The following is a 22,990-nucleotide window of genomic DNA, read 5'->3' on the forward strand; positions in this document are numbered from 1 at the left end:
CTTCCTGTCCACAACATAGACTCCAGTATGAGCTTTGTCCTTCCTCTATGTGATAGCCTGATCACACTGAGGTATACAAATTATTATTATTATTGTTGTTGTTGTTTAGTCATGTCCGACTCTTCGTGACCCCATGGACCAGAGCACGCCAGGCACTCCTGTCTTCCACTGCCTCCCGCATTTTGGTCAAACTCATGATGATGATGATGATGATGATGATGATTTCAGGAAGTTTTTAATGTTTGGTGTATTACTATGTTTTTATATTTTGCTGGAAGCTGCCTAGAGTGGCTGGAGAAACCCAACCAGATGGGCAGAGCATAACAACAACAACAACAACAACTTGGGGCTAAGGAAAGTCATATATACAAATAGTGAACTCAAGTGCATCCTAATGGCCGAATTGAGACTGAGCATGCTCGGTGACCACAGAATGTTTGTTGGGGAAGGGGATGGAAAATTGAGAGGTAGGGGGACAGGGATGTTTGGAAAGAAGGCATGGCAGCCAGCGACAACTGAACAAGACCATTCCACATTGCAATATTTTGTTGCAGGTCCTTCTTATGTCCACCTATTAGGAAGTCCCTATGCTTAGCATATCCTGCCTGGATGATGGGACGTGGCAGCTGGATTCAGAAGGGTTTAGCTATCTACTGAATACTTTCAGTCACTGTTGAGACCACCCAATGGAAAGGAGGGGTAGATGCTGTTTGGATCCTCTGGGGTTCTTCCCTCTGTGCTAGTCAGAGAACTGCCAGTTTCGCTGCCATGTGCGGCTTTCATTGTGATGTAACTGATGTTATGAAAGGGAGTGATGGCCCAATAGCTGGCAAACGCTGAAGAAGATTGACGTTTGAAAACAGCAGGAACCATCTGTGTCTGGCAGTCTCCTTAGTCTGTAAATTCACAGTTTTTATTTTATTTTAAACCCATTGTTTGATCTTGGCTGCTTTAGATTTCTTCTGTGGAGAGTAAAACAGGGTTGGTGGTATGGGTGGAAGCCTGCCATCAGTTATGTGCTGGCAAATCCCTCTGGCTTCATTGCCGCTTGCGCATTAGAGTTTCTAGGCGCAGGATTCTAGCCTTTCAGGAGAGGAGAGAAGGACCAGAATGGGGGGAGCGGGAGTCCTTTGTAGTTCCTGTGTGAATTGGCACCCCGCCGGAAAAGTTTCAAAGCAAAGTCTCAAAGCTTGTTGATGAGCACAAAACACTGTTGTGGTGCTATGCTGTCTGTTTATTGTATGGTGATGAAAGCACAGTTAATATGTAGAGGGGAAAGCAGGTTTAATACGTAAATAATATGCTACTCTACCAAGCTAATCCTATGCAAAGGGGATTGCAAGCTTTTTTAGATATGTGTGCGTGTGGTTGCAGGTTGGGGGAGCTCACCTTATTCGAACCTGCTAATACATTGCAATATGTGCAAATTTGAAATTATATTGTAGCTCAGCTACTTAAAGCAAGAAGGAAACTTTGTCCTGGAGGATTAAATCAAAGATTTTATGTAAGCAGGCTAAATTTCAGTTCTAATGCAATACACAGGGGAGTGGAGTAGTATTTCTCAAGTGTTTTGAATTTGCTTCAGCTTACATACTTTTTTTAGTTCTGTGTATGTTCCGTCATCTGTTTTCTTGGTAGATGAGTGTGTATGGATATGGCTATTCTTTGGGCCAATGCCTTGAGCAGAATGGGGGCCCCTTTCAGTGATCCCAGTGATGAGGAGATGGTGATAGTGTTCATTCTAAAATAAGTCTTTTCAGACTCTTGCACAATGGCACACGCTCTGCGTATTGGAATCTTACCACCCCAAATTTCATTTGACATATGAATTCATTAAGTAGCTTAGGTTCAGCACAAGCACACACCCAATGTGAAAATGATCAGATTGGCCTACCTTATAAGAGTATTGTATTTATTTTTAATGATTTATTTATTGATTAAAGTATTCTGAGGCACTCAAGTTAAGAAACAGTTCCAAGAGGGAGCCACAGGCCCTAAAATGAACTCTGCCAATGGAGTTGGTGTAGTTAGTTCCTTCCCATTATCTGCAACAGAAGGGAACGTGGGAAGGAAAAAAAAGAGGAAGGATGGAAATGGAAAATGAAAAGCTGCTCTCCTCCTGCCCTGAGCACAGTGAGCCAGCTGTGCTTAGGCAGTGGAGATAGCTCTGCCATCGAATTCCCCCTCTCCACCACCATTGATAGGGTTGCTTTGGAAATCAAGGGCAGGTAAATACCTTCATCTTAGCACAGCTAAAAAGCTTTTGAACAACTTCAAAATCATAATGACTGCTATGATGCTTGTGAAAAGCCTTAAATGCTTAGGAAATTTTAGATTCCTATTAAGTATTCTTGGTTTTTTTGCTATGGTACTTAAATTGACAACACTTTGCCAAGCATTGGAAAAGCTCTTTCAGTGTTTGCTTTCATTTCTCAATCAGTTATTTCTTATTTTCTCTCTGCCCTGCCCCAAAAGGCCATTACTCAAGATTTGCAGTAGTATTTTTCTTGTGCACTGTTACATATTTGACTATGTACGGTATTTTAAAAGCGCATTGCTGTGTCTCATACTGATTCCAGTACTTTCTCTCATTTCTCTCACTTCCACTCTAGTGTGCGATATTTGCTTTTTCTTTTGAGGAGCACTGTTTTATTTTATTTATTTTGGCAAGATCCTGCATTTACCGTATTTTTCACCCCGTAGGACGCACTTTTTCCCCTCCAAAAATGAAGGGGAAATGTGTGTGCATCCTATGGGGCGAATGCAGGCTTTCGCTGAAGCCTGGAGAGCGAGAGGGGTCGGTGCGCAACGACCCCTCTCGCTCTCCAGGCTTCAGGAAGCTATCCGCAAGCCTGAGGAGCCCGGCGCGACTTCCCGCCCGTCTCCCCAGGCTTGCAGATAGCAGCTTGCATCCTGAAGCCTGGGGCACGCTGAACAGCGCACCCCAGGCTTCAGGCAGATAACTGCAAGCCCGGGGAGACCGGCGGGAAGTCACGTCGGTCTCCCCAGGCTTGCGGATAGCAGCCTGTTCTGGGGGCTGGGGTCCGGGGAAGCTCAGGCTTCCCCGCCCCAGCCCCGTGCCTGGGGGGGGGGGGAATAAAATTTTTTTTCTTTATTTCCCCCCCAAAAAACTAGGTGTGCCCTATGGGCCGGTGCGCCCTATGGGGCGAAAAATACGGTATTCTCTGTGTTTCACTGGTGATGTAGTTTGAAGTGCAAGAATGGTGCTCCAGCAGATAGATCCCACTCTATTCATTTTTTTTTTTTAATTGCAGAAAAATTGATTATTATGTTTTACAAAACATTGTGTTCTTGACAGCCATGTATTATGCAGGCTGCCCTTAGTCCCTGGATTTTTTGAAGACTCGTCTGAGACTTCTCAGGCATTTACACCTTGTGTAAACATGCATGACATGGGAGAGAGTTAGCTCTGTCTGTGTCAGTTGGGAGACTGGCCGTTCTTTGGAGCAAGTTGTAATGCACGAGTAAATATTATATTATTACAGGAGTCAGTCAGGTTTTTAAGAAAAACAAACCTCCTTGTTTGCCTTGCAACTGGGGCATACACACAAAAGTGGAGGGGTAGCCAATGTGGTCATGCCCTTCTGTATGCTGGCCGAGGCTGATGGGATTTCTCCAGATTGAGTGAGTCTTATGTATACTTTCATAGTTAACGTAAGAGGAAGACCTACTGTCTTAAGTTTAGAATCAGCCACTCACACCACCACTTCTATTAAGTAAGACTTGACTCCAGGCTTCAAGACATGTCTCACCCAAGACAGAGAATTGAGATGCATCAGCCATAGTACAGTGGTACCTTGGTTTGCAAACAGTCTGGTTTGCATACGTTTTGGATTTCAAACACGTCAAACCCGGAAGTGCGGGTCCCGGTTTGCAAACTTTTTTTGGATTACAACCCATTTTTTTTGGATTACGAACAATTTTTTTGGGAGGCCCCGTTGGCGAAAACAAGCCTTGGGTTACAACCTGTTTTGGTGTACAAACGGAACGGATTATGGTTGTAAACCAGGTTACCACTGTACTGTAATGCATTCCCCCCAGTGGATGTGGTGGTGCAGGAAGAAGGCAGTGGAACACACAAATATCCATATCACAATGATTCGCAGGACCTGAATTTATATATATTTATTTGACGTCTCTCCCACCTTGCAATTCAGAAGGATCCCCAAGTGGCTTTCATTAGAAACACATCAAAGGGGAATTGCATGGAGCTGTCCCCTGTCAATGAGTGCTGGTTGTGGTTGCCAGAGCAAAGGCGAGTTTGTCTAGGAACAGGAGTAAGAAACAGTGGTTTGGTGCTTCTGTATAGGGACGGCTGCAGAGGAGAAATGCTTACATAACTTGGCACCAGCCACCTGAATCCCCCCAACCCCCTGTATTTTAAAACAATTCAAATGTAATGTGTGTGTAAAGCTTTTGAGTTTCATGCTACTCTTCATCATGTCGAATGTAAAGGTAGCAAAATGTCAAGGTTATATATAGAAAGGACAACGGGATGCAAGAGGGAATAGACCCACAGGACAGGTAGCGTGAGCTCTTTGCAATCCATAAACAAGTTCTCACGTCAAAATGCAAAAGGCTTAAATTTGATTTGCTTGCTGCAAATAAAATCGCTTTTGCAATTGTTGGTTGCACCAAAGAACAACTGCCCCCAAAACCTTTCCCACATGGGAGTAAATAATCTCTTTTTGCCCATACACAATTCCTCTAGGGCCTGGTACAAGTTCTTTGTGTAGCAGTCAATTATACAAAGCAGTTAATGATGACAGACAGAAAAACCTGACACTCCTCCTGTTATGCCTGGATTATTTTAATTGATCCTAGCGGATTTTCTCCTTGATGGGTTTATCTGATTTCATTTTCACTTGCTATCTCTTATCTCCCTTCCCTATAGAGAGAAGAGGAGGGATGTAACATTTCATCTTCTTGGTTTTAGTCCCATAATCACTACATGCTATTTAGGGTTTAATCTTGACATTGCAAACCAGCTTCTCGAATGTCATAGCTGGTCCAGTGCCTTTGGCTATTGTTTGTTTGTTCATTATTAACTATCCAGAGCCTAGAAATATGAAGGGAGACCTAAGCATGACCCGTCTTTTACTGTGTAACAGAAAACAAGAATAGAAGAAACCAATAACCAACACTAGATTTTAAGTAAAAATATCTAAAACTAATTCTCACTGAAATAGTCTGTCACTTAATGTTCTGTCAGCTGCCAGTATTATTAATTTAGTAATGTAGTAGTTTCTGAGTATTCAAAGGGGGGGGGGGTTCACTGAGTATGAAAAAGCGTGTAAGTTGATGTGAAAGGAAAATTAAGGGTAGGGGGAGAGAGGGAATTGACACAGCCCCTTAAAAACTTGTAATAAGCATCTTTTGTGGAGAAATAGGTTAACAACAACAACAACAATCCTTCTTTGCTTTTAGAAGGGGTGTATCTCAGTGGTGGGATGCGGGTGGCACTGTGGGTTAAACCACAGAGCCTAGGACTTGCCAATCAGAAGGTCGGTGGTTCAAATCCCCACGATGGGGTGAGCGCCCGTTGCTCGGTCCCAGCTCCTGCCAACCTAGCAGTTAAAAAGCACGTCAAAGTGCAAGTAGATAAATAGGTACCACTCTGGCGGGAAGGTAAACGGCGTTTCTATGTGCTGCTCTGGTTCGCCAGAAGTGGCTTAGTCATGCTGGCCACAGGACCCGGAAGCTGTACGCCGGCTCCCTCGGCCAGTAAAGTGAGATGAGCGCTGCAACCCCAGAGTCGGCCACAACTGGACCAAACTGGGGTCCCTTTATCTTTTTATCTCAGTGGTAGAAGGACCAAAGTTTAATCCCGGGCATCTCCAGGTACAGCTGGGAGAGAACTCATCCTGAAAATCTGGAGAGCTGCTTCCAGTCAGTGTACTGAGTTAAGTGGACCAACGGTCTGACTTGGCATAACACAGCACCTGGTATTCTTATGTATACACTGATATTTCAGGAGGAAGGTCAAGAAAAAGGGTTCTTTTTCTGCTCCAAACAATGCCATCCCCACTTCTCTATGTGGAAAGAAGTTAAGAGCCTGACTCAGACAACCATCGGGGAGGAAATCTGCTGGGATCAATTAGAACAGTCCAGGTGTGAAAGGAAGGATTGAGGAGAGGCAGGTTTTTGTTGTTGTCATCGTTAGCAAATTTTCTATAATTGACGCCCACAAAAAGAACTTGACCCAGGCCTCGGAGGAACTACGAAACAAGCAAAGGAGAGTGCCCCCCCCCGTAATGTGGATGAATGACAAGGGAAGCCCATTTCCTTCATGCCCCTCCGCTTGTGAGATTCACAGGAGCATCTGGCTGGCTGCTGCTTTTGAAAAACAGGATGCAGGACTGGATTGGACCGTGGTCTAACCCAGCACTTATTGCAGTCATATGTTCAGAGTGTGTGGATGAACTCATATTAAACAAAGGCACCATTGAAAGTGAAGTGTTTGCGGAGGAGAGACTACAATCAAGTGGCTGTTTATGGGTCACGGGTGTCACCTCTCTAACATCAGGGTAAAACTGGGCAACTGCTTCTTAGCTTCAGTGTGCCTCTATTTCAGGGATGTGCCTCCTCTTTCCCACACTTGCTTTGTTGAGCCCTTTCGCCCTTCTTCCTTGACACACATCTCTTTACATGATGAGAGCCAGGCCTCTCACTTGCCTAATCAAGTCAGAGCAGTTCCATTTCTAGAGGAAGAAATGGGAAACCTTGGAAAGAATAAACAAACAATTGTGTCCTTTGGTGTGCTGGTGGTACTAGGTATCTAAGTAAAAAGTGACACGAGTCGGAACCCTAACAACTTTAAAGAAAAGCATCCCATTAGTGAAGCTATGCATTGTTGTTGTTGTTGTTTAGTCGCTTAGTCGTTTCCGACTCTTCGTGACCCCATGGACCAGAGCACGCCAGGCACTTCTGTCTTCCACTTCCTCCCGCAGTTTGGTCAAACTCATGCTGGTAGCTTCAAGATAACTATCCAACCATCTCGTCCTCTGTCATCCCATTCTCCTTGTGCCCTCCATCTTTCCCAACATCAGGGTCTTTTCCAGGGAGTCTTCTCTTCTCATGAGGTGGCCAAAGTATTGGAGCTTCAGCTTCAGGATCTGTCCTTCCAGTGAGCACTCAGGGCTGATTTCCTATTTTGATAGTTTTGAGCATGCAAAGTGATCTGTCCTTTGTGGCAAAAAGCCTCATGTTTGTATCTTGATGGTTGGATGCTATTGAATAACCCGAAAGATAGAAGCCATATCTCTCCATGGCTGCTGTTGTTCATTATGACAGGTACCACAGGAATCGGGGAGCTCAAATAGTAAGTGGATTCAAAGCCAATGGCAGGTAAAGCTAACCAATTTGAGCTTTGTCCCCATTATCCTCCCTGCCGACTTCTACAAAGGCAACGCTGAGAATAAGGGGGAGGAATTGACTGCCATATCTACCCCCTGGACTGGGTGTAAGCAGGGCTTTTTTTTTTTAAGTCAGAACTCACTGGAATTCGGTTCTGGCACTTTTCAGGTGGGCACCATTGCCATTCTAAGAGAACAAGGGTGAGTTCATGGTGAATTTTTCTAGAAAAATAGCACTGGGTACAAGCAGGCAGGCAGGTTGGTGGGGGCAGACTGAGATTGGTGGGACAGTATCCCATTCACCAGTATCTGTTTGACACTAACCCACTTTTCCCGTTTTTGTTCCCCATAGGCATTTCTCCACCGAATTAGACAGAGCGCTGTGGACAAAGCTGAAAAATACATAACAGAGGACAACATCAAGGTAAGTCTCTCAGAGTACCCATCTCTTTGTGAATTATTTAGAGCATGGTAACTGGTCAGTGAGTTGTTAGCCACTGCTGATGAAGGACTTCCATGTTATGTTAAATGCACAGGCATTTTTCACCTTTGAAAGATGCAGGTAGAAAGAAACAGGTAATTTTTTTCCTAGCATGGAGATGCAACAGTGGGGAAATCTTTACCTTATTTTCTGCCTGTTACATAGTTGTTGAAAACTGGCTGGCTGGATGATGATGATAATAATTAATAATAATAATAATGTGTAGCAACCCTAGGCAAACCTATGCTCCCAGGGACCAATGGGAAGGTCTAACTGGATGCACCTATAGTTGTCAATATTAAATTGGTAGGCAAAGTGTTGGGGTTTCTACTGATGAATGAGCCATTTCTGGATAAATTGATAAAATTATTGGCTTGATCTCAGCCAGTTCAAATTGATGTTGATGCTATTGTGTTCCACGTCAAGGATGCAACAGGATCCAGTTATCCTACCACTATGAGACTCCAACCCTCACCCCCACCTCCTAGTCTGGCATTAAGAAGTCGCAACTTGGAAGGGAGGTCTCTCAGCCCTCCGTTTCTTGGTGTGCAGCTCCACATGCCTGGGAAATACAGTAAATGAGCAGGTAGAATGGACTTGAATCTTCTAGCATTCAGGTTCATGGGTTCTAGTGCTACAAGAGAGGGAGGAAAACTGTCCTCTTTCTCTGTGCCCTCCCCTGGAGTCCTACTCACTAGGGAGGGGAAGAAAGGATCCAGTGGGGAACGGAGGGGAGAACTGCAGCAAAATTCAGTGTGCATAATTTAAAGGCACACACAGACTCTCTTGGGATTTCAACCCTAGATGCTGCTATTTGCTTATGTTGCTGTTTTGCTCAGCAGCCAGTGAAGTTCATGCTTGCTTCCTCTCCTGGAGAGAGGAGTCGTGCATGCCGTTGATGGCTCTTTCTCTAGGGTCAGTTCTGGGTCGGGTGGGCAACATTTTTCTTGCAGGCCTCATTCAGCTGCCTGGAGAACAAGCAAAGGTTCAGCAGGTGAAGCTTTATTTCTGGTCTGCAGATGCAGCAGATGATAAAATGCTAATGGATATTATTTCCATTGCTTTTATTCCAAATGATTTATCACCTCCAAAGGTGCTAAATATATCTGTCACCGCAATCACATATTACATCAGCTCATTTTCTGTTTGCTACTGATTGAATACATTTTTTGCCTGAAGCCTCTTTGTGGGTGCAGAGTGATGCTTTTGGTTTATCCCTTTGCCGAAGCACAGGGAGGATTTAAGAAGCTCTTGTAAAAACAAAAGGTCTTTATCACTACTTGGTCATTAAAGCAAGAGGCTAACCTTGGCAATTCCATACAAGGTTATCAAGGCCCTCTCCCCACTCCTTTGGCCAGTACTTCAATTGCAAAAGGTTTCACAAGGAGGGGCAGCTCTACTGTTAGGCACCCTCCTCAGGTGACACCTGCTGGGGGGCTCTTAGATACCTCTCTACTCCTAGCTAGCCTGTTGACCTCAGGTGAAGAAGAAGATGCTGTCCCTTTGCCAGTGTTGAAATAATAATTAACTACCAGTCCAATTTATTTCCATATGTGGAATGGGACGGTGTTGTTGTCTTGACTTTCGTCTCAGGTGGCAAAATGTCTTGGGCTGGCCCTTTTGGCAAATGCAACTTCTCTTCTCCCAGTTGCCCTTTTCTATATCTTTTTTCCAGGTCTGCAATATCTTCTTCGAAGTGAATCCCAGTACGCTGTAGTCCTTAAGTATCCCCGCACCATAGACTCATCAAATGGATTTATGAAACTTGCTGTTTTTCTTTCAATCCCCTTTCTTCATCCTATCTAACACTACATTTGGCTCCATCCCCTTGGTCTTTGGCTGATGAAAAATATTGCTATTTCTTTTTTCATTGCTGACATTTTCAGTGAGCTCTGCTTTGCGGCCACAAGATTTGCTTCCCCAGTTTTCATAACCAATTCCAAAACTGTCGAAGTCAGACTTCTTTGTTCCAGTTCTTTGTTAATGACTGTGTACATATTTACTATTGAATCTGCCATTCTGTATCTAGTTTATCCTTTTGAAACATCAAGTTTAGATAGCTTTACAAGGAGACTATACTTTCCCTCTCCATTTATTTATTATGGGTGAGATTCAAGTAAGTTGTTGCATGCATAGAACGAGGTCCACTCAGGCAGCAGGGACTGTCCACCTCTCTCCTCCCCTTGTGCCCCCTAAATTTGCTCTGGAGGGTTTGGGGAACAACCAGGACAGGTTTATTTCTTTATTTCATAAAATTTCTATAGTGCTTGATGGAACCCTCACCCCTCAAAGTGGTTTAAAAAGCAGTGTAGGGGGTGACCAGGGAGAGAAAAGCGGGAAGTCCTGCATGAGGACTTTCATGAGTCTGTACCTGCACTTGGCACAACATTGAATTCCACCCTACATTTTTAGGTCACTGCACATAGGTCCCCGTTTTGTTGTCAGAAGAGTCCTCTAAGGTAGCTTTAAGGCTGTAAGATGGCTATTGGTTCAAGATCACACAGTGAACTTCACAACTGAGCAGAGATTTGAAAGTGCATCTCTCTGCTCCTCGTTCAGTTTCTAAACGCACAAGTTCTCACATTCTTGGGGGATAAGTCCATCAGTGAGTGTTACCCATGATCACTAAATGGAACCTCAGTGTTCAGAGGCAGTGTATCTCTTAATAGCAGAAATAGTGTGGGGCTGTTACTCTTGTGCCCTGCTTGTGACCTACATATGACTGTTCACTCTTTGACACAGGATGTTTGATTAGGTAGATCATTGGCCAGTAGGACTTTTATTGCGCCCTAATGCTCTTATGATTAACATGGACAGAACTGAGAGTGCTGAATGGGTTTGATGATGGAGGAACATCTCAACATGTTGGATCTTTTCCTGCTCCCAGAGGTCTATAAATGTGGTCGCTTGCCAGACAGAACATAGCCTTTTGAAATAGGCAACCAAACACTTTATTCTGTCTTCTGCCTTGGTTATTTCATAATCTGAAACTGAAACAAGCGAACAAAATGTTTAGTGCAGATCTCTGCTGCCCAGCAGTTACAATACTAATGACATAAAGGATGACAAATTAGATTTCCCTAGGGCAATCAGAACAGGTTTTAACTCCTCATTAAAACCACCCTGGTAAACACAAAGCCATCTCTGGCTTTGAGACAGCTGGCTGGATTGAGGATCACCTTCAGCAGGAAGCAAGCAGCTGAGGATAAGACAGAAGGCAGTGCGTGCCAGACAGATAATTAAGGCCCATCAGAACCCATTAACATAGCTGACCTCTGCTCTGTGGCCCAGTACATGCTGAGAAGGGGATTGCTGATATTACAAACAGTAGCATTAGAGAGGACAGTTGCTCAAATCACGCATCCTGCTAAACCATGCTTAAGGAAGCTGAATTGACAAAAGGTTGTTTGCGATCAGGTGGCAAACCCTGATTCAGATCATGGGATGAAATGGATTTGCAAACCGTGGTTTATTGCTAACTTTAGTTTGTTGGGATGTCTGCACTGAGAGGCAGTGGCTAGCAACCATAATTTCATCTCCAGAGCCGCTGTAGCATGAAGAAGGGGGTGCATTTTTGAATTTATGAATGCTGTGAGGATAAATAACAAAAGCAGAAAAAACGCTCCAAGCCATGGTTTGCCAGCTTTACATGTGGAAACTCAAAACCATGGTTTGTTTTACCAAGAAGTCTAGCTCTTAGCTCTGCTTGCCTTTTAAGTTTGAAAATTGATGTCTCGTTTCCTCCATGTCTTAGTGGCTTTTTGTGGGTGTCGGGATCAGGTCAGGAGGTCTAGATAAACTCCAGAATAGCGGACAGGAGGAGGAGAGTGGTATAGTTCTGTCTGGCAAGCTGCAATACTTGCTCAGAATGAAATGTTTGTCATAGTGTGACATTGAATTACATCCTATACATTTGTTTAAAAGATTTGTGTGCTGCTTTTCTGCTGTGAATGGCATTCAAGGAAGATAAACAGCAACGTAGAAACAACAAAACACGCAAACAACCATAATAAAGCATAAGAGAACAGATTAAATATCAGGCTATGCTTTGCAAGGGCACCTGACAAAGGGCTTCTGAGTATGATCTCAGCTGCTGGGCAGGTGCATATGGGGACAAGTGATTTTTCAAGTATCCTGAGTCCAGACAGTTAAGAGTTTTAAGGTCTGTGACTCTGTTCAGATGCCACACTAAACAATGAACCGTAGCTATCACAAACCATGGTTTTTAGACCTGCTGCAAACTATGGTTTCTGTTTGTGGTTTGCTGAGCAATCACAATTCATAATTTGTCAATTCAGCATTTGTGCTAACTCAAAGTTAAATAGGTACAGTTTAGTGTGATGCCTCAACCATCATCATCAAATAGTCCGGATAATAAAGATAGTTTGGGATGGATGGATCAGAATAATATTTGGGATGGATGGATCAGAATAATATTTTAAGACCCTATCATGTTTTTCATTAGCTATTATTAATGGATACTCCTTTATGTTGCAGATTTTATTTTCTAACATAGAAGATATACTTGATGTTCACAAGGACTTCCTGACGGCTCTGGAATATTGTTTGCATCCAGAACCTCAGTCTCAGCATGAACTGGGAGAAGTTTTCTTAAAATTTGTGAGTATGAGCTCAAATGCTTATTTGCAAATGTATCATTTTGATAAGGTACTTTCTCATGTTGTTGTCTTCTTCTTCTTCTTCTTCTTCTTCTTCTTCTTCTTCTTCTTCTTCTTCTTCTTCCTCCCACACCACTCTCACAGGGGTTCAAAGCAAATGACCAAAGAGGGAAAACTCTAGTTTCTTTTAAAATTGGATCTCTCTGGCCCTAGGGGATTTAGTCTACTTTCCCCCCAGACTGTCTTTCATCCCAGAGATGCTTCTTAACCCCAAAGCACTTTGCGATAAATTCAAACAAATCTGTTGGTAAAATCACACATTAAGAAGCAGCCCTGCCAGACAGAAACTTAAATAAATTGGCAAGCATATTTCCCATTGTTCAAGACATTCTGCAGGATGCTTTTTCTGAGCAATTATAAAGCACAACCCAGTTGATAAGATTGAGATTGCATTAAATATTGCATGCCCTTGATGGCCATGTATAATGCAACAGATGTATAAATTGTGCAGGCCATTTTAAGGCACCAGGCTTGTGTGGCCACCATAGACTCCCACTGCATTGAGCTGCCCACATGTAAGTAGGATTGTTGTATCTGCTCACATGTGATCCTGTAATTCCTCCAGCCTGTTTGGAAATATGGCAACATGTGAAGCGGCCCTAAATCAATGGGGGAGAATTTCCCAAATAAGAAAAATTCTGTTTTTAGATAGCTACGGTTAGTGACCATGATACACTTGGTAAGTGCAGGTTCAGATTTCCAGGGGTAGCACCTGCAATTATGTAACTGATAATTTCCTCATCCAGCGAAGGAACCTCAATGTCATCCAGAGAGGAAATTAAACACTTCAGGCACTGGGTAATTTGAAAGCATAGCTTTCATACTTGTGGCTCTTATGCATGAAGGGCAGCTGGGAAAGTCTTGATGAAAACCCTCTGGCGTGTATATAATTATTGAATACATTGAGCTGAGTTTTGCCAGGAGATGTCATGGTCTAAATTTAACCTCTAACAATGCAGCCAAAGTCACAGAGCTGCAATCACAATCGACAAATCGACATTGGGTCCTTTCACCCCAGTGTCACCTCTTCTCAAATGGAAAGAGTTCAGTGATGCTGAAGGATGATATTTGAAAAACCAGTGCCCTGCTCATAAGTATACCCGGAAGATGTGCATAGGGCAAGTGTCTGGGGTTCTGGGACTTGACTGTGCTGAGACCGAGACTTAGCAGGTTCAGTCCCACCTAACATGGCCAATGATCAGGGATTAAGCTGTAGTCTTAACAGCGTCTGCAGGCTGTGTATTGCCCACCCCTGGTCTAAAGAGTTATTTGGGGTTAACGTAAGACGAGTCCTATTGGTCCAGACCAAAGCTTTCTAGTCATGGTTCTTCTTCTTGTTCTCATAGTCATAAGAAGAACTCGATGTTGCCCTTGAGGATGGGTCCTTAGCTAGGCTGAGATCGAACCTGCATTTGATAATGCTCATAAAGAGGGTCCTGCTGGATCAGGCCACTAGTCCAGCATCCAGTGGCCACCCAGATGCCTGGGGGAAACCTGGAAGCAGGACCCAAGCACAAGAGCACTCTTCCCTCCTGTGGTTTCCAGACACTAGTATCCAGAATTATACTACCTCCAACTGATGGGAGGGCATTCCACAGAGCAGGTGCCACTACCAAGAATGTCCCTCTCCACCTATAGTTGAATATTATTCAGCAATATTTTAGGCTGCAATCCTAATGATGTAGGCTTGCAAGTAAGTCCAACTGAATTCATTGGGGCTTATGCCCAGGTAAGCGTAGCTGGCATTGCAGTCTTACTCGTCAGTAAAGCTGCTGGCATACACTTCTTAATAAACTGCCAATTCTGTAAATAGCTTTGGTCAAGGTAACTCCCCCCCCCCTTTTTTTTTTTTACTATTCTCAGAAATGAAACCTTCAGCCTCTATACATACAAAAGCAGCCCTCTTGCCGTTGAACTGTTGTCTCTCCCTATACTTCATGAAGTGGTATTTTAAGAACAAAAACTGTCCTGTTCTGTTGCGTCACCCCCCGCCCCAAAGCCATACAGCTTCCTGCATCTGGTCACCAGGATCCTTTGCCTTTATACTGCTGCAACCTTCTGCTCAAATTTGCCTGAAACTGAATAAGCAGCTGCAATTCCAGATGTGTAGTGTAGCAAAGGATAAGACCCGAGAGCCTGCCGCTTTCCAGCTTCTTTCCTTAATCTTTTTGTGGCTGATACTTTTATTTCCCCTGGTGGTTGTGATTGGATGGAGAAACAATGTTAAATAATGATAAATAAAGAGGGAAAAACAAATGTGTAATTAGATTATATTAAACAGAATCTTTAGGGACAACAAAAGCATCCCTTTTTTAGTGGCCTCCAGTGCTGCTTATCTGGATCCTGCCTTGTTCTTTGTAGACAGCAGATCCCTTCCATTTGGTAACAGGAAAGGAATTCACGGTTCATGGAATGTATGATCTTCTAATGAAATTGATTGGCAGTCGTTTCGGGACAGACAAAAGAAAGTACTACGTCAGGCGGCCACGTAGTTTACTTTCAGAATTTGCTGCCTCAAGGCGCAATGATGTCTGCTGCCTTTAAAGGGGATTTGACAAATTCATGAAAGATCAGTTTGTCCGTGGCAAAATGAAACGTCCAGATTCAGAGATGGCATACTTCTGATGGGGACTGACTGCAGCGGAAGTTGACTCCTTTTATGGGTTCCTGGGAGGCATCTGGCTGCCTTGAAACACCATGTTGCGCTAGTCCAGGGATGGGAAAGCTGTGTGGACCTTTGTATGTTGGATTCCAACTCCCATCGGCCCCAGCCAGCATGACTATTGATGATGGGAGCTGTTGGACCACATCTAGAGGGCCGCAAATTACCCATCCCTGGATTAACGGCTCAGAACTGCAATACCTCAAGGGCTGCCTCTCCCCATATAAACTCTCCCCAGGGAGGCTCACCTGGCACCTTCATTATATATCTTTAGGCACCAGGTGGAAATGCTCCTCTTCAACCAGGTCTTTGGCTGATGGCCTTTTAAATGTGCTTGTGAGAGGGGGCGGTATCGTTTTGTTGCTTCTTCTTTAGCTATATATTTGTGCGTCTATCTTTTATTTTTATATTGTGAACTGCCCTGAGATCTTTGGCTAAAGGGTGGTTTATTACTACTACTACTACTACTACTACTACTATTGCTACTGATGGGACGCGGGTGGTGCTGTGGGTTAAACCAGAGAGCCTAGGACTTGCTGATCAGAAGGTCAGCGGTTCGAATCCCCATGACAGGGTGAGCTCCTGTTGTTCGGTCCCATCTCCTGCCAACCTAGCAGTTCGAAAGCACGTCAAAGTGCAAGTAGATAAATAGGTACCGCTCTGGCAGGAAGGTAAACGGCATTTCCGTGCGCTGCTCAGGTTCGCCAGAAGCAGCTTAGTCATGCTGGCCACATGACCCGGAAGCTGTACGCCAGCTCCCTCGGCCAATAAAGCGAGATGAGCGCAGCAACCCCAGAGTCCGCCACGACTGGACCTAATGGTCAGGGGGCCCTTTACCTTTAGCTTGCTTACTACTACTACTACTACTACTACTAATATAACTGAACTCAGGATCAGCCACCAGCATTCTTTGGCAACTGCTAAAGCTCCAGTATGCTAGCAGGGCCCATTGTTGACACCAGCACTGTTCTCTTCCTCAAGCCATTTTAATTCTGGGGCACTGTGGGAAATTGAAATGGAAACCTGACCCAGCCCCTGTTGGGGCACTATTGCTTTTTACCTCCAGCTAAGGCCCATTGATAGAAGAGGGATACAACTCCAAGCAAGTAGTATATGGTAATAAAGTGGTATAGAGGTATACTCAGCAGCGTTTGAATAATATGCACACTTAGGTCCTAGGATGTGTACGGTTTGAAGTCACATGAAACTACCACCTTGCAGGTCTGGGTCGGCATAGTGCCTGGAAGGGTGGCTGCCTGGGAACCATGTGTACACTGCTGCCTTGGGCTCCATGATGGAAGAAAGGCGCAATATAAATGCAATAAAATAAAACATACAAATAAAAGGCAAATGCCAGGTGACAAGGAACTAGATGGATATTCAGTACCTGGGACGACCTCTTGATTTTTCTACTGAAAGTCTCCTGGCGTGATTGCTAGCTGTCTTGCTCATCTCAGTCAGCCATGGAAGGGTTTGTTATTCCATGTCTGATTGATTCTGGCATGGAGACTGTTTTACTGCTTGTCTGAAAAACTTTCTGTGCCAATCTGCAGATGACTGTGTTTTGTAACGGGCTTAGCATGTCTGATCTTCATTCAGCGGGGGTGGGGTAGCCAACTTGAACTGTGACACGGAAAGTACATCATGTAACAGCGATGGCAGTTGCTTTTTGATGTTAGTATGTAGAGAGAATTTATTTCAGCTAGAAAATTGGAGTGTGTGCTTGTAAGCTGTTTATGTCTCAGACATTTGTGTGTGTGTGTGTGTGTGTGTGTGAGAGAGAGAGAGAGAGAGAGAGAGAGAGAGAGAGAACGAACCCAGAAGGCAGCTTCATTTTTTCTTCATTTGTTCCTACCTATAAAGACGCAAGCCGTATTTTATACTGAGTTGTGGCATGTCTCTTTGGCGCTGGAAACTGCTATATCAAAAACAAAAAAGCTGTGCCTGCAGCCGATCATGTAGTCCTCCCCCCCCCCCATGTACACATAACATCTTTGGATCTTGGCTGTATGATGCACTAAGATGCACTTACGTTTCTCTGGATCTCTCACAGAGTTTGCATATATTTATGAGGGTCTCACTTTGTATGTATGTGTGTGTTGTGCCTGCATAAAAAGAATTTGTTTCCCACCCCTTACACATCCTTTTTCCTCCTTTTTCATTTACATCCTGTGATTGTCCTTTGTCCATTTGTTTAGTGTAATGTGAATCAGCTTAGACTCATGCATGCCTTCTCTTTCCTCCCCATGCAGCTGGTTGGAGGTGTTCGGAAGCGTTTGCTTCTGTTTTTATTTAGCCATAGCTTGTTGTATCATTCATGCCAACAAACTGTTTCTAACATTAACTATGGTTTGTATGAAACAAGCCAACCTGGAACAATGTGCAAAATGGGTTTATTGTAACACATGGCCCTAATATTGCAGTGTCTTAAAAAATACCTATCTTCACAGAGAGGTTTTTCACTGAAAGGTGTAATATTTAAGAAGGCAGTCCAGAAACCTTCCTGCAGGACAACATGAACTTAAAAACGCAATAGATGACACCTCCAACTGTTTGCTCATATCTCATAATTTCCAGTGTGCATCATTTGTACACATTTGAAAGGAAATTTGATTTGTACTAATTTGAAGTAAAATGCAAAAGGTAAATGGGATGCCTTTCATTTACGTGTGCTTTTTTTCTTCCTCACCTTGCAGAAAGACAAGTTCTTTGTATACGAGGAATATTGCAGCAACCATGAAAAAGCACTCAGGCTCTTGATGGAACTGAACAAGATCCCACCTGTGAGAGCATTCCTATTGGTAAGCACTGGTGGTACCCAAACGGCACATGATGCTCAGTTATAGAAAGTTTAAAAATGCTGTATGATTACTGATAAGAACCTGTGCGTTTCATGCAGAAGGTCCCAGGTTTAATCCCCGGCATATCCAGGTAGGGCTGAGACAGACCCCTGCCTGAAACCTTGGAGAGCTGCTTCCAATCAGTGTAGTCAGTACGGAGCTAGATGGATGGTGCTGTGGTCTAAACCACTGAGCCTCTTGCGCTTGCCAATCAGAAGGTTGGCAGTTCGAATCCCCGTGATGGGTTGAGCTCCCGTTGCTCTGTCCCAGCTCCTGCCAACCTAGCAGTTCAAAAGCACACCAGGGCAAGTAGATAAATAGGTACTGCTGTGGCGGGAAGGTAAACGGCATTTCTGTGCACTCTAGTTTCCGTCACAGTATTCAGTTGTGCCAGAAGCTAAACATGACCTGGCCACATGACCCTGAAAGCTGTCTGTGGACAAACGCCGGCTCCCTCGGCCTGAAGTGAGATGAGTGCCGCAACCTCATAGTCGCCTTTGACTGGACTCAACCGTCCAAGGCTCCTTTACCTTTACTTTTTTATGTAGATGGATCAGTGATCTGACTGTATAAAGCAGTTCCTATGCCCCACACAAAAACACACACAAAGCAAAGTATAGTCATAAATACTAGTCTGTAGCAGAAGACCACCAGCAGAGAAGGGGCTTCTTCATTCTTTCCCATTTTAGCAGTTGTTCTCTTTAAACTCATTCCCAATCTGCTCTCAAGCCAAGAGGAAAACATACATTGGTTGAAACTTGTTCAAGGGCTATGATCTAAAATGGGTTGCAAATGCACTGCCCTCCAGATGCTGTTGTGCTACAGCTCCCATCATCCCTTACCAATGGTGGCTGAGGATGATGGGAATTGTGGACCACAGCATCTGAAGGACATTAGGTTAGCTCCTGTTGGTCCAAAGACATTTTGATATAGCAGCTTTGTTGAAGGTAAGCATGTTTGAGTCTTGCCAGGTCTGGGCATCCTTTGTATGCTACTTAAGAGTTAGAAGATAAATAATGAAAACAAACTAACTGATTCAGTTGTCTTTAAACTGTGTGGGGCCTCAGTAATTTATTACTAAGTTTGGTGTGCACCTTTTGTGGTATCCTCTTCTGTTTGTTTCACAGGCTGATCCCTTCTCTCCACCCTCTTTTCAGTTCCCTTTTCTGAAAAGCCATACTTCCCATTTCTGATTAATTTGATCTGCCAAGACGTGTCACTTCTTCTGGTCTCTACTACATGGCCCTTGTCTGCGGTCTGTGATAGTATTGTGCATAGATGGAGAATTCCCTGCAGTAAATCACTATGACATTATTGTTGGGAATCTTAGGTGAGATACCCACATAGCTGAAGTCTGCCCCAGTTCCAGTCACCACACAGAGACAGCTTAAGGTCCAAAAACGTTTACTGCTGCAGAAGACCAGGCTTCAGTAATACAGTTCTGGATGTTGATACATACAGCTTGTAGGCTTTGCAGATACAGATACAGATATATACAAGTAGGAAGTATTTCTCTTGCTCCAGCAGGTTCAAGACTTAACACATACTCCGACTCATGGACAGACTCACCAACTGACTAATGTGCTGGCATGCCTTAATCACTTATATAGAAGGCACTGGGCCATTGCCATAGTAACTAGCTTAGCTGACCTTGCACCTGCTGGCTTTAGCTCATACATGGGGTGATTTGTGCCCATGAAAGAAATTAACCCCTTCCCCCATGTCTAATTCCCCCAACAATCACCATATTTTTTGCTCTATAAGATGCACCTTTCCCCTCCAAAAAAGCAAGGGGAAATGTGTGTGCATCTTATGGAGCAAATGCAGGCTCCATGGCTTCAGCGAAAGCAACGGGAAGCCTCCGGAGCGCAGTGGGAGCACTCCCACTGCGCTCCGGAGGCTTCCCGTTGCTTTCGCTGAAGCCAGGAGAGAAGAGGGGTTGGTGCGCACCCCTCTTGCTCTCCTGGCTTCATGGATAGCTGCCCAAAGCCTCCAGAGCGCAGCGGGAGATCCCGTTGCTTTCACTGAAGCCAGGAGAGCAAGAGGGGGCGGTGCGCACCAACCCCTCTTGCTCTCCTGGCTTTGCTTCGCTGGAGAGGTGCTGCGCAGCTTACCCTCTCTGCGCAGACCCCCTTCAGGGAAGTTGGGGGGAAGAAATGGAAGGGGCTCTGCTTCTCCTGCCACTTCGCTGAAGGGGCGCTGTGCAGAGAGGGAGAGAATTTTTTTTTCCCCCTTGTTCTCCCCCTCTAAAACTAGGTGTGTCTTATGGTTGGGTGCATCTTATAGAGCGAAAAATACGGTATCTCCAGATTGCTGGAATATCTAGACCAGGGGTCAGCAACCTTTATCAGGCGTGGGCCGGTCCACCGTCCCTCAGAACATGTGGTGGGCCGGACTGTATTTTGAAAAAAAATATGAATGAATTCCTATGCCCCACAAATAACCCAGAGATGCATTTTAAATAAAAGCACACATTCTACTCATGTATAAGCATGCTGACTCCTGGACCATCCGCGGGCCAGATTTAGAAGGCGATTGGGCCAGATCCGGCCCCTGGGCCTTAGATTGCCTACTCCTGATTTAGACAGTTAGCCATACCTAAGAAGAAGGTAGTAGATTGATGCTAATGTGACTCAGAGAACCTTCCTTGGAAGCTATCACGTAGCTAGAGAAGTTCTTGTTCCATTTGCAAACATAAGCATCTCTGTTCAATTTTTGAGAGAGAGAGAGAGAGAGAGAGAGAGAGAGAGAGAGAAAGAGAAACTTTGAGTGCAGACATTATTCTAGAATGTTCTCTGCATCAACTAATTGGACTGGCGGAAAACAAAACTCTTCAGCAACGTCACCTCATCTTTTGACTAGGCAGGAATGTTTGTAGACAGTGGTGCTGTTTTGTTTCTGCAAAAAATGAGATTTTGTAAGACACTTGTATGTAGGGAATATGTGGAAGGGTGGTATTTCCTTATGTTAACCTCCCCCCATTTTTCACCCTGCCCCCCTTCCCCAATCCTGCCCAGCATAATAATGTCCCCATCTAATGAGGTCAAATGAGAAAATAAAAGAGTTTCTTGTGTGAGTGGAATTGGCCCTGGTCCTCTCACAGTGGCTGAAATAGAGACCTGCCTTGGAAAATGTGGGAAAACTCTGTGCTGAATTCAAAGGCCAAGACTGGAGAAAACAACAAGGGGGACAAGAATGGTTTATGATTCACACAAGAACCCTGGAAAATGGGAACAAGAGTTTTGGAAGGTAGTGGCCAGCACTGCCAGCCTGAAACAGTCTGAAAAATGTGTGCATCGAAGCCAGACTCTGTGTCTATAGAGGAAATCTAATTATTGGTGTCTGGTGAAAACATCTTCGAAGAGTGAAAATGTTCATTGTGCAAAACTCATAAGCAGTTCTGGGCAGCTGTGTCAGATGATGCTCTGGAGATCTCATGAGAACCCCAGATGGGCAAAAGCTGGCAGGCTCAGGACCTGAGAAACACCAGTTGTTACCTGACAGGTACTTACTAAGTAAGAATAAGTCTGTGGCAGAGATGGGGGACTAGGTGCTCTCAAGAGGAACACCACCCCCATTGTTAAAACCACTCTGGGAACTGAAGCTTTGCCATGCGCCCATGAGGACGTTCAGGCTGTTCTGGAATGTGCATCTGGTCTGGGTGCATTTCAGTCTGTGCTGCTGAGTCACTTCTGACACTACTTCTGGCAGGAAAAGAGGGTTTGGCGACCTGTTTTGTGTTCCAAATGGACACATGATTGAAAAACTATGGTACTTGCCAAAAAGTGCAATTTTATGAAGCATGGCTTCTGGCATCACTCTGAAGTTCTGTGGAGCTTCAGGGGAAGGCTAGGATGATCACATAGTGGAGGAGGAGGATCTGAGTGATAGAGGGAATTAGGAGTTAGAAGAAATCTATTACTCAACAGGTGCTCCATCTTCCACTTAGACCGCTAGCTGTCTGAAGTAGACAGCAGTGCAGGAACCTCATCTTCCTCACCAAGTCTTTTAGTGTCTCTCTGGAGAATTTGGTTTGGCAGGTGGAGCTGAAGAACTTGACCCAGATGGAATAGAGTGCAAGCAGCGAAAAAAATTGTGAATGCTGTTACGCTCCATTTCAGGGGCCTTGCACTCGCAGGAATCTTGGGTGATAGCCACTGTTACTCACACTCAAGAGTAGACCCATTGAAATGAATTATTTCAGTGGGTCGACTCTGCACATGACTAGCATTGGATGTTACTGTCAATACTTTTGCATATTGAGCATGAGAGTTTTAAAATTGTTGTCAGCTTCCAAAGGGACAAATTGAACTAATTAGCAAAAATCCAACCAGTTTGCTCAGAATCTTGGCTTTCTTGCAGTGTAATCCTATTCATGCATGCTCATAATAGAGTATCACTGAATCTAAAAGGGCCACTTATTTATTTAGATTAGGGGATTAATTGGATGTGATAGGATATCTTTGCCTTCCCATCCACCCCAGGGACACATTATAAGGATGAGTGGGTGGGTTCTGCTGTTCACATATACGAAGGAGCGTATGATGGAAACCAGGAAAACCCCACCTTTACATCAGCTTTACCTGGTGTTGCTCCGTTGCTTAGACTAGAAGCCTGACTTCGATACTGGAAATGAACTGGGTGAGGAGAAGAGTATTAAAGCAATGGAGTGCAGTGAAGTTGAGTGGGACAGGGGAGGAGAAGGGTTGCGGTCTTTGCGGTGGTGTTCCTTTTCAGGAAAAGTATAGATCCATACACTGACATTATGGTTGCATTCAGGCATCGTGCTAAAGTTTAAACCGTAGTTTAGCATTAGGTGAAAAATCCCAGGCAGTCCTCAGGCTTGCATATTCCTTGCCCTGGCTGTGAGGAAGAGCTCAGAAGATTTCACTTCTCTTTTCCATTAACTGCAGTTTAGTGCTTTGTCTGAACCCTAAACTACGGTAGATGCT

General features: G+C 44.3%; 1 protein-coding gene across 2 annotated transcripts in view; it reads left to right on the top strand.

Annotated features, from left to right (window-relative positions):
- PREX1 (phosphatidylinositol-3,4,5-trisphosphate dependent Rac exchange factor 1) overlaps positions 1 to 22,990 on the top strand; it is a 227,813-nt gene that overhangs the window by 89,634 nt on the left and 115,189 nt on the right. For both annotated transcript variants that reach the window (XM_081010985.1, XM_081010984.1), the window contains exons 2-4: positions 7,729 to 7,800; positions 12,355 to 12,477; positions 17,895 to 17,999. In XM_081010985.1, the coding sequence (XP_080867111.1) occupies positions 7,729 to 7,800; positions 12,355 to 12,477; positions 17,895 to 17,999 (300 nt within the window). The remainder of the gene's footprint in view (positions 1 to 7,728; positions 7,801 to 12,354; positions 12,478 to 17,894; positions 18,000 to 22,990) is intronic.

The sequence above is a fragment of the Podarcis pityusensis genome (assembly GCF_964106645.2).
Source record: "Podarcis pityusensis genome assembly, chromosome: 6".
NCBI classification, from domain to species: Eukaryota; Metazoa; Chordata; class Lepidosauria; order Squamata; family Lacertidae; genus Podarcis; species Podarcis pityusensis.